Source organism: Natator depressus, chromosome 25 (genome assembly GCF_965152275.1).
Source record: "Natator depressus isolate rNatDep1 chromosome 25, rNatDep2.hap1, whole genome shotgun sequence".
Taxonomy (NCBI): Eukaryota; Metazoa; Chordata; order Testudines; family Cheloniidae; genus Natator; species Natator depressus.
In genome coordinates, this window is record NC_134258.1 from 8392161 (window position 1) to 8404378 (window position 12218).

Sequence of the window (12218 nt, forward strand, 5' to 3'; positions counted from 1 at the left end):
ACTTGACCTCTACTTCAGTCTGCAACTGGAAGCAGCAGTCGCCTGATATCAGATTACATAGACATACAGGCTTGGTATCTTCCCTCCCCCTCGTTCAGAAATTAAGCCTGGAACTTGTCTCCTTCCACCCCCCAGGGACTATAAGCAAGGCTACATTTTAGTCCAGTATTTTTAGGAAAAGTCATGGACAGATCAAGGGCTAACAAAAATTCACAGGCCTGTGACCTGTCCATGACTTTTACTAAAAATATCCACTGTGACCAAGACTTGGGCAGGATCTGGGGGAGGTGGAGAAACCAGTAGGGGCTCCCTATCCCTGCAGCTCCTAGGCAGTAGAGGGGCCAGGGCAGGAGCTCTGCTGATCCCACTGGCTGGGAACTACAGCCCCTTGGTCCCTCTACCACCTAGGAGCTGCAGGTCATGCTCATGGGAGCCAGAAATCCCTGAGCCCCCTCCCACACTGCTGCTGGCCCTGGAGCTGCCCAGCATGGGCAGCCCCTGAAACAGCACCAGCTGCAATGGAAAGTCACAATCAGTGATCTCTGTGACAAACACACAGCCTTAACTCTAAGGCAAGTTAACTCAATAACCTGACTCAAGGAAACTGCATTTCCAAATAGTCCATTTAATCAATTTAACAAGTTCGTTAACATAATTAGTTTTAAACGAGTCTCATTCAGCAGCAATTTTTGTACAATAGAAGCATAAGGAAAAGTGAACACTAGCCCTGCCCACTATCAAAACTCAATGGGAGTCTTGCAGCCGTCCTTGGTTTGCTACAGTTCAGTAGGGTGGATTTTTATTCTCTGTAGCCAAACTAGAAAAGAGATTAAACAGAGTAACCAAAATAACTTTTTACAATAAGTTATATAAAAGCAGCACATTTAATGTTTTTCTGGGCCAGACTGTCTTCAGACTATTAAATCTGTTTAAACACAGTCCTCACGTCCCATTATATAGCCACTCCTCTCTGAACTGGAGGTGATTATGCTAATGCACAATGCATTCTGAAACCTGGCCGCCTAATGCTCTAGCTAAAATTGAAGTCTTCCCTCAAGTTTGTGACAAATAGTTAGGCAGCTTCCATTTTCATGCTTGAGGAGTGCAGGGGAGGAGGCAACAGCACATAATAGAGCCAACCACACTGAATCCAATCCTGTTTATTTCACGACAATATCTGGACAGCAGAAAGGAATTCTGGTTTCAAGGGGCTTCCTTTCTGCTCTTCTCCTGAAGCTTTTACATCTGCCAGGACAGCTGCATCCCATGCAAAAGTCAGGAGAGCAGAGGGCACCTAGGACAAGCAGAAAATGTACTAGATGTTAACAGTAACTACATTGAAGCTGGTCAATGAGTATTTTACGCATCTTTAACCCCTTGAAAATGGTCTTCCAGGTGTACGAGAGTTGGAATGTTGGTTTTGGAAGACCTTTGACAGGCAGGAAGACAGGACATACAGTGCAAAGTTCCTAGCCCTGTGTCAAAAGCTTTCCCTGAGCTCTGAGGTAAGGGATAGTACATCTAGCAACCAGGCTGAAGTTTAACTGCACTGAGCCGAGGACAGAGCAGTTCAGTATCACAAGAGATTAGACCCCCACTGGGACCAGAATTATTACACAGTCCCATTTCCTTTCACTGAACAGGTTTGTATCTGCTGTAAGTGGCTTCAACTAGATTGCTTTACTCACCAGCCCACACTCATTGAATGCCAAGTTCTCTTCAGTCAGTTTGACACCTCCAGGTGCAAGTAGCTCAAAGGGCATCCAATCATCCCTCAGTGCTTCTCTCACAAACCTGTAGAGCACAGATACTGGCTCCCGGGCATAGAATGTCCCTGTCATGAAAAGGGAAGACAAAGAGTGTTAAGGTCACATTTTTCCACTTATCAGGATATTAAAACTGGTTTATAGGCAGACTCCCATTTGCCTGCTCTCACCAAGACCCTTAGTTGCATATTTGGATGACATTAACATAGTTCATTAGGGAAGGAATCAAGGTTGATGTGATTTACTCAACAGGTAAATATTTCATAGCAACATGTTGGTCATCCCAAGAGTATCACAGCAGGGCCCCAAAATACCATTGCACCTCTAACCTAAAAATAAAATCCACTGGAAAGCTTAGTCAGTCTAGTAACTTCACTGCAAGATTCTAAAGCGTCTCCTAGTGCAAAATGCAACTGGTGTTCCTCAGGCTACAGAACCACTTTCAGCCTGTTACCCACCACGTGGGCAACACACCCATTACTGTTTTAATGAACCGCTCACTGGAATCTGAGCCAGTAGATTGCTCATTTACCCTCAGCAGTATGGAAACTCTTGTACAGCTTTAGCACGGATCAAGGCATGATGCTGCCCAAGGATGTCCCAGATCTTTATACTCACCATTGGTTTAGATGGCAAGAGTGACGGACGCTTTAGAGAGAAATTTCTACAGAAGCTGCAAAAATATAATTACCCCATTGTCTCAGTCCCACGCAGTGGCTAGAAGCATCCCAGCTGGTTGAGTTATTCTATCCCCATGTTGCCAAGCAGATTCTGGCCAGGTTCTTTCCCCCTAGTCCTGCCAGGTTTTTGATTCTTGCTCTCAAGTTACAAAGCGGAATTTCCAGAAGTTCTCTGGGGCATGTATACGAGAGTAAGTTGCAAGACGCGGCCATCCTTTACCTTGCAGAATGTATCCATCTGGGAAACGGACTCGTAGCAGCGTGTAGTTATATTTCCGCATTTCCCTTTGTTCTTCTCTCTCCCGCATAGCCTTTGTCCTCAGCATAGAGGCCTTCTCCACTGCTTCCGTCCTTTATAGACAAGACAGTTTTAACATGAAATAAAGCAAGGGGGGGGGGGCGCGGGTGAGATTTTCCAAACCAGAGCAACACACCACACTGGTATGGTCAGCCCATCCTCCTCCCCAATTATGCAGCTCCCTCCTTTTACATGCAGCGCTTCATGCTGCAGGACGCTCACCGGAGCCGCTGTTCTCGCTTTAGCTCCTCTGCCGTGAGGTTGTAGAAGTCCTGGGGCAGCTCAAACTGGGCAGCTTGAGGGGAGGGTTTGAATACGCAGAGCTGGCGATCCAGCTGGGCCTTCACTGGCTCACAGCTCAACAGCTGCTCCTTATAGTCCTTGAGATCCTCCAGCTTAGTCAACACTTCCTCCTTCAGCATATAATACTCTTCTGTGGTCTCTACAAACACATGCACTGTGCTTAGGTGCCTTGTTTTCCCTTCAATCCTAATTGCTCTCCCCACAACCACGCATGGGGAGTGTATCCACTGCTACCTGTGACCTCATGGAAAGCAGTCCTGAGAGCAAATCACCCTGAGGCAACAGGCAAGCTGCAGGTTGGGGGTGGGGGGTGTAAAATGGTGATGTTACAACATACAGCAGACTTTAGAGCACTGCTCTCAACCTTTCCAGACTACTGTCCCCCTTTCAGGAGAGATTTGTCTCACGTACCCCCACGTTGCACCTCACTTAAAAACTAGGTTTCAGAGGAGCAGCCATGTTAGTCTGTATTCGCAAAAAGAACAGGAGGACTTGTGGCCCCTTAGAGACTAACACATTTATTTGAGCATAAGCTTTCCTTGAAGTGAGCTGTAGCTCAGGAAAGCTTATGCTCAAATAAATGTGTTAGTCTCTAAGGGGCCACAAGTCTTCCTGTTCTTTTTACTTAAAAACGACTTGCTTACAAAATCAGACAAAAATACACAAGTGTCACAGCTCACTATGACTGAAAAATGGCTGACTTTCTCATTTTTACCATATAGTTATAAAATAAATCAACTGGAATATAAATATTGTACTTACATTTCAGTGTATAGTACACAGAGCAGTATAAAGTCATTGTCTGCATGAAATTTTCATTTGTACTGACTTCACTAGTGCTTTATGCCTGTTGTAAAACTAGGCAAATATGTAGATGAGTCAATGTACCCCCAGGAGACCTCTGCATACCCCCCCAGGTATGTGTACCCTGGTTGAGAACCATGGCTTTAGAGGGCTCCAACAGTAATCAAAGCTGCCTCCCAGCGACACACTGTTACTCCTCACAAGTAGCTGACCCCAGTCTCAAGTCTGATACAGTTTGATTTCTTGCCTTGTCCTGGAACAGGCAGCATTTCCTTCTCAAACCCAATGGCCTGGAGAAACTCATGTGTCCCTTCTAGACAGTTTATCCTTTCCTAGAAGGTAAGGAGAGGGTTAGATTTAATCTGCTACAGAGTGGGAATTATTCCTCCATGTGGCAACTGCAAACGTCTGAACCTCACCTGAAACACTTTATTCTGCAGTTTGATCTTCCGGTACTTCTCCTCCTCTGGATGGAGGTGGATGTTATCCAGATATCTGCAGAAGACAGGACCATCACACACTTCATTCACAACAGGCATGGATGCTCAGATCACTCGTGAATCTTGGGTCCCATTTAGTGCCAAGATCAAAGTTTAAAAACACATTACTTGGATCCAACGAGCTCTTCAAGTGTCTCCTCTCCACTAGCACTTCCATCCTTCCCAGGCTGCTTTATCCCAAGAGAAAGCTATTTCTGAACACTCATGCAGGATATCCCACTACTTTACTACTGGGTCATGTGCATTGCACCAACTGCCTCGACCACCTTTCTCCAGATAGGAGTCTTTAGGAATCCCCCCTGGACACATCTATGAAACACAAGAGCCCTGTGACTGTGATGGGATGGCAGGAGACTACGGGGTTCATTTGCATTCCAGCATCAGACCGCTCTTCATGCACACGGCTATGCTGCTGCCAGCTTGAAACAAGCTGCAATTGGTGTGTCCCCCTCTACAGCCAAAGCCTCACGCTTCGGAGGCTAACCTGGCATCAGAGGGCACTCACATTTCACTCAGAGGGAAGATCCAGCTGGGGGTACCTAGTTCTAGGAGTACAGGGACCACCTTTAAGATCTAGTTAATCTCTCACTCACAAGTTTTATTTCCTGGACTGCACATTGTACAGTCTAACAGACTTCACCATTAGGAAATATTTCCAAGTCTTCACTGTCAGTTTTCCTTTCAGCACCACCCAGAGCACAAGAAAATCCCCTCCCCATTAACCTTCTGGGAAAGGGTCAGTTGCTTTCACCCACGCCTTCTCGTCTGGAGAGGTGACAAATTTCATGCATCTGTGAGCTGGGCGCTGCACAAGACATTCAGACCACTTACTTGGCAATGGTCTCAACACCAAGTTTCACTTTCTCTCGGTCCCTGTTGAAGGTGTGAATCTCCATGATCGAGGCAGCCACTGGGTCTCTAGAGAAATGCTGAGGGAGAAGGACAGAAGCGTCAGCTGACTGTCAACGCCAACTGCAGAACCAGAGGGGCAGACTGAACAGAGTTCTGGAGACTAGTGCTCCTGCCAAACTCAGAGGAAGGAGTCAGGGCAGGCATTTGTCAACAACTATCCACATCTGGATTTACAGTCCTTGAAGAGACAGTCCTTGTTCTGCATAAAGTATCAGGCCCAGGGATGCCAGAGAGTCTGGCTGAGCCCATCCCCCCCAGAGGGCATTTCCCATGGGTTACACTGCACTTGGGGACCATGCCGAGGATTTAGTAAGATGGAAGGCAGGAAATGGTGAAAAGTCTGGTCGGCAGAGGACCTCTCTTACCAAGAGGATGGCCTCTTTTATGTGTGCTTCCTTCTGGTCTTTCCTTACGGTGGCCCCAGTTAGTGGGCAAATGAAATAGACCCCTGACACTGACAGTCCAGCTGTTTCTTCCTCAACCGCAGACACAGGACCCTGAAGAAAGAGCTGAAATCAAACGTGGGCTCAAAGGGGGAGAACGATTGATGCCCATCTCCCTCATGCACAGCTTTCTTGCTAGTACAACTCAGGGAACACAGGAGACTGGCATCTCCCCTCTGAATATCTCAGCATGCCTCATGGGCTGTCCGGATTAGTCAGCCACATAGCAGCACTGAGCAATGCTACCCAAAGCTTGAATAAGATCCCTTCTAATATAATGGAAGGTACCTTCCAAGAAGCTACCTGAAGGCATTCTGAAGAGATACCAGTAACAACCCCACCACGTAAGAGCAGAGGAATGGAACGCTACCAGTCAAATCACCCAAAGTCTGCAAAGCACTTGTAACTAAAAGGGTAAATGCTTGGCAGCCATGGAGTTCAGAAGCTGTCAGCACTTCTGTTATACCCCAGTCTCTAGTTATGTTAAAAAGACTCAGCTATAGGAGATATGAGTTATTTTCATCATGTGACTTTGAGAGTAATACCACAACAGAGGGCCAGATTCCAATATCCTTGCTCACACCAAGGCAGCACCTTAATCCAGGCGTAGTCCTGCTGATTTCAACAGACTGAGCTGCTACCCATTATGGGTATGCAAATTTGGCTCAGGGCCAATCAATAGAACTAACTCTCCTATACACAGGAACTCGCAGGCTCAGCCCAGGGAAGTTTCGGACAAGGAGTTTTTAATAAGAAAGGGGTAAAAAGTGGGTGGTCTCTTGCATCAAGTGCAAAATCACTACTCTGACTCCATAGCAACTGTCCTTAAATCCTAGCTTGTCTTGCTCACTCCCCACCAAATCAGCAGCTTTCAGAAGAGATGCCGTAGTACGAACTAAAGGGTTATTAAGCTCTCTGAACCATAAGCAGCTATTTGCTCATTTTGAAAGTCACATTCAAATCCACAGTCCCACAGCACAGGGGCTGGTATCCCCTTCCCTAGGAGATGCTCGAGCTTTGTAACTCAGGGATTCTCAGTTGCCCAGAGATCATAGGCCCTTGAATAGCAGCATCTCCTCATACCTTGTGACCTGTGGAGAGTCGTCTCTCACTTGCTGCTGCTTCAGCCATAAGCTCCTTTTTCACTACGAGACACAAATCCAGGGTACGGCGTCAGACGTGGCACAACCCGGTGAACTCTACAAACCTGGGGCAGGGAAGCAGCCGTTTGGATTTACAATCCTGCATCAGGCAGTTGGTTCATGTTTGGTACCTTGCCTCTGGGCAGTGGGTCAGAACACAATGTTTCAGAAGAATGCAACCCCCACTTCCGAGAGTGCACCTAGCTGGTTGTGCAAAACTGGCCGTGGGGGTGTGAAACTACAGGAGACAGGCTCCTCAACCCCCCATTCTGACAGACAGAAATGCCACTGAGATGAGTGTAGGCTTTGCGGGGCCAATAAATAGACTGGTGAAAATACTCCCTGTAAATGAGCACTTTGTGGACTCACAAATATGCCTGTCATGCCCCTGGACAAGAAATGGGTGTTGGCCATTCTTACCCTGACTCTTGATGGCATCTTGGGATGAAGGGAGCCACGGCTTGGGCTTCTGCTCCAGCCGGGCCAAGGCTGCAGCTGCTGCCCTCTGGGCCTCATCTGTGGGCCCTTGACGAGACTTTGGGGTCGCCGCTTTTGGCTTTTCTTTGGGGGCCCTTTCCCTGGTGGATAAAAGAAAGGCACAAATAAATGAACAGCCCTAGCAGGAGAGCCAGAACCCTAGAAGAGGTCAGCCGAAAGCAGATAACTATAATCTCACTCTGATCACTGGTTTATGTTCACCGCAGTTAAAGGAGCTAGTTAGGATTTGTATATTTCCCCTTACCTTAAGCACTCAAACTACAGATTATTAAAATTGGAAGGTTTATAAAATCCAGTTTATTTTTTCCAGCTGATGTTTACTTCATGAAACTGCCTCTATTTGATCAACAAAAGCCAGACTGATCAGTTTCATATTCTGGCTATCATGCTGTAGCACTGGCATACTGTATTTGGGTTGCAGACACAAGAGGAGACAGTTTAAGTTCAAGCAACTCTTCCTTAAGGTTAATAAATTACATTTAATGCAACTTAAAGATCTGGGATCTGAATTTCAGAGTCATAAGCACCTACAACTCCAACTGAAGGGGAGCTGCAGGTGCTCAGTGCCTCTGAAAATCTGGCTATGAAATGCTAACTCTGATGGTGTCCTTTAAGTACACCATGAGCTAGTCTACACTGGGAACTCACATCAGCACAGCTTCATCTCTCAGGGATGTGAAAAACCCACACTTCCAAGAGATGCAGCTATGCTGACCTAACCCATGGTGTACTCCATGCTAAGTGGAGGGAAGAATTCTTCCATCAACCTAGCTACTGCCGCTTGGGGAGGTGGATTAACTACAGCAAAGGGAAAACCCCTTCCATTGGTGTAATTAGTGTCTACACTGAAGCACTACAGTGGTGCAGTGCCGGGTCCCACTGTAGTGTTCAAGAGAGAGTTCTTGGAGTCATTGTGGATAATTCTCTGAAAACATCCACTCAATGTGCAGCAGCAGTCAAAAAGCAAAAGAATGTTGGGCATCATTAAGAAAGGGAGAGATAATAAGACAGAAAATATCATATTGCCTCTATATAAATCCATGGTACAGCCACATCTTAAATACTGCGTGCAGATGAGGTCACCCCATCTCAAAAAGATATACTGGAATTGGAAAAGGTTCAGAAAATGGCAACAAAAATGATTAGGGGTATGGAATGGCTGCCATATGAGGAGAGATTATTAAGACTGGGCCTTTTCAGCTTGGAAAAGAGACAACTAAGGAGGGATATGATGGAGGTCTATAAAATCATGACTGGTGTGGACAAAGTAAATAAGGAAGTGTTATTTATTCCTTCTCATAATACAAGAACTAGGGGTCACCCTAATAGGCAGCAGATTTAAAACAAACAAAAGGAAGTATTTTTTCAAACGATGCAGTCAACCTGTGGAACTCCTTGCCAGAGGATGTTGTGAAGGCCAAGACTATAACAGGGTTCAAAAAAGAATTAGATAAATTCATGGAGGATATGTCCATCAATGGCTATTAGCCAGGATAGACAGGGATGGTGTCCCTAGCCTCTGTTTGCCAGAAGCTAGGAATGGGCGATGGGATGGATCACTTGATGATTACCTGTTCTGTTCATTCCCTCTGGGGCATCTGGCATTGGTCCTGTCGGAAGACAGGCTACTGGGACCATTGGTCTGACCCAGTATGGCTGTTCTTATATAGACGAGCCCTAAGCCTTTGGTTACAGGTGATCTGCAGAGAGGCGAAAGAGGGGAAGGAGTACTATGCTTTTGTTACATAGAAAAGAAGCTCTTCAAGATGATGGAGGTGGGGTTTAAACAGACTTTTACATTAGAATTTCATGTCTTGTTTACCCTGAAGGCTATGGACACCCAGAAGGATGCCACTTGGATGCTATGAAAGGAACCCAATTGCTAGAGAATGAGATTTTTTTTCCAGACTTAAATAATTAACCCCTATTTCACTCAGACACTTGAGAGAAGAGCTCTTTGTCAAGCATTCAAATCCTAGTTGCTTTAATAAGTATTCATGAACATGTCAGTCATCTAAGACATCCTTCCTCAACACCAAAGACGACAAGCAGGATTTTTAAAAAAAAAAAAAAAAAAAACAGGCCTTTATAAGGCACCTTCCCCTTGAAAGAAGATGGACCCATTTTTTCCGAGATACTCCTCCCTCCCCCATAAAAACACGGGGAGAGGGTTGCTGTGTATCAAATGCTTGTACACAATATGCACTGCAGGAAAGCCTGAAGACTGCACCCACTACAAAGCATGGATACCATTAGAAATGGAGAATGTCTGTTGCTAGCAGGAAACAGAATTTAACACTTTCTGCTGCTCTGCTCAACTTCCACCCTCACCCGTGTATAATCCCACACAGCACTACTCTGGGCAGCTCCAAGAACAGGCTTGAACTGGAAGCAACTGCAGATGCTCAACAGTGACATAACAGCTTTATAAGGTCACAAAGGAACCTGATGCCCTTGCTAGGTAGCATTGCAACTCAGCTGCTATAGGGCAGTTGGTCACGCCTATGTGGCCCAAGTTTTGAGCAGTAAATAATATTGGACTTCTTCTCCCTGAAGGCCACAGAAAATTGGATTTAATCTATGATCCTACAACTACAAATCCCTTGCAACTTTTAAGAAATATTGTTATTGAAAGGTTCAGTTTTTAAGCTAACTTATTAGTAAGGTTCCTTCAGGATTTAGGATAGAACTGGGGACTCTAGCCCTCTCTGTGTGTGCATTTGAGCAGGGCTGAGATCAAGCATGTGAAAGTCACATGGAAACTAAACAAATGACACAGAAGAGCAAGAACAATACATAGTGCAGCACTGACTAGGTCAGGTCACTGAGAAGTTAGATTCCAGTCTAGTGCCACTTTCACCATCACTGATCTGTGTATTGGCCTAATGTTTTAAACCTGCTTCAAAACATTTACTGATCCTGAAGATATGTGAACTAGTCCATCAATACTGTTTGCAGCCCAGATAGATCTTGGGACAGCAAGCCTACACAGTGCTTCATTCTGATTATATCCTGGCTTTCTGCAAGCAAGGGGCTTGTATTCCAAGGCAATTGTACCAGCCACTGTCTCCTGAGCCAGTGGAGTTTGGGATTCTCAGCATTTATATGACATAAAGCAATCATTTTAGTCTTTCAGAGTGGTAGCCTTGTTAGTCTGTATCAGCAGAAAGAACGAGTACTTGTGGCACCTTAGACTAACAAATTTATTTGAGCGTATCCAGGGTGCCACAAGTACTTCCTCGTTCATTTTAGTCTTTGCTTGTTCTCAAGATACTAGACCTTACAAAACTGTCAATGGTCTAATCACCACATACTGGTCTGGGAGCAGATACTTACCTCATCTCACCAGGGTGATTTTAGTTCCCAGTGTGGTTATGCCACATGCACCCAGCTGGCATATTTCATAAACAGCTGAAGTACAATGATATTCAGGAAAGTGACTAACCATAACATGGTGAGGTTCTGTACTTGTCTCAACTGCCTCTAGATCAATCCTGCACCTTTACAAGTCAAGTGATTTTTCTATCATCATCATTGCCGCAAACTTAACTTGGGATCTGAAAATCAGCGCCAAGAATACCAATTCTGTGGTCAGGACTTGAACGAATGTGTTCCCCGGAGCCCCACTGGGTCCCGTCAGTTCTTTCTTTGCTGTACCAGCTCCTGCCGGGCTAACAGGAGTAAGAGACTGGTTGTGTCAGAAGAGTCAGCAGCTCTGACTCAGACACATGTGAACCAGGTAAACAAAAGCACTTCTTCTGGGCTACAGTAAATGTTTTTCCACTTGCTGGAATTGTCTTTTAGGTTCTAAAGCCAAAAGTCCCACAAGGAAGATAAAAGTTACTCCTCTGGTGATGTGTCCTGCATCCCACTGCGAGAGTCCCCACCCCACCCACCCAGCTCAGGGGCTCTAATACTATTCCCAGAGCTTGGCACCTTTTGGAGAAGTAGAGCAAAAGGGAACCATGGTAGCTCTTGCTGCATCAGAAACAGGGAGCTCCATAGCTTCTCACACAGAAATTGGTTAGTGACAGTGGGTTTGATCTCCAGGAGCTGAGTAGCATCACGGACCCCAGAAGGAGACAGAGTCCGGGACTGGCTACCTCATGCCACCAACAGCATGTGGCTTTCAATGAATCACCCTGACCAACTTGCACCCCACTAACAGCCCCCCCAGTCCGTCTCTCCCCCCCCCCAATTCCTCCCTCCCCCCGCCCCGGCTGCCCCCAGTCCGTCTCTCCCCCCCCCCAATTCCTCCCTCCCCCCACCCCGGCTGCCCCCAGTCCGTCTCTCCCCCCCCCCCAAATTCCTCCCTCCCCCCGCCCCGGCTGCCCCCAGTCCGTCTCTCCCCCCCCCCCCAATTCCTCCCTCCCCCCGCCCCGGCTGCCCCCAGTCCGTCTCTCCCCCCCCCCCCAATTCCTCCCTCCCCCCGCCCCGGCTGCCCCCAGTCCGTCTCTCCCCCCCCCCCCAATTCCTCCCTCCCCCCGCCCCGGCTGCCCCCAGTCCGTCTCTCCCCCCCCCCCCAATTCCTCCCTCCCCCCGCCCCGGCTGCCCCCAGTCCGTCTCTCCCCCCCCCCCCAATTCCTCCCTCCCCCCGCCCCGGCTCCCCCCAGTCCGTCTCCCCCCCATTCTCCCCGGCCACCTCCCTCCCTCCAGCCCCCCGGTACCTGGGCGGCTCCGCCAGCTTCTGGCCCGGCCCCGCTGTTTTGAATTTCATATCCGCTTTGATGTCTTGGAAGAATTTCCGCATGGCGCCGCCGGGGGGGGGGCAGGGAGACACCGGCGGCTCCCAGGCACCAAAACACCTGCGGAGCCACCTTCCCCTCAGCCCCCGGAAATAGGAAGTCCCGCCTCTCGCTGCGGGCACGTGAC

At 47.4% G+C, this 12218-nt stretch overlaps 1 protein-coding gene across 1 annotated transcript; it reads right to left on the reverse strand.

Annotated features, from left to right (window-relative positions):
* Positions 1 to 651: 651 nt before the first annotated feature.
* Positions 652 to 12167, reverse strand: UBXN6 (UBX domain protein 6). Its single transcript, XM_074939343.1, has 11 exons — positions 12014 to 12167; positions 7269 to 7426; positions 6790 to 6851; positions 5629 to 5760; positions 5183 to 5280; positions 4271 to 4346; positions 4099 to 4183; positions 2967 to 3186; positions 2667 to 2797; positions 1689 to 1834; positions 652 to 1294 (listed from the first exon to the last, which is right to left on the reverse strand). The coding sequence occupies exons 1-11, from the start codon at positions 12094 to 12096 to the stop codon at positions 1166 to 1168; spliced, it is 1320 nt and encodes a 439-aa protein (XP_074795444.1). The 5' UTR covers positions 12097 to 12167; the 3' UTR covers positions 652 to 1165.
* Positions 12168 to 12218: the final 51 nt, after the last annotated feature.

Coding starts and splice junctions, on each gene's coding strand:
- UBXN6 (XM_074939343.1), bottom strand. CDS start 12,096: ATGCGGAAATTCTTCCAAGACATCAAAGCGGATATGAAATTCAAAACA. Junction 6,852..7,268: donor AGATGCCATCAAGAGTCAGG/GTAAGAATGGCC, acceptor TGTGTCTCGTAG/TGAAAAAGGAGCTTATGGCT. Junction 4,347..5,182: donor GGTGTTGAGACCATTGCCAA/GTAAGTGGTCTG, acceptor TGTCTTCTGCAG/ATATCTGGATAACATCCACC.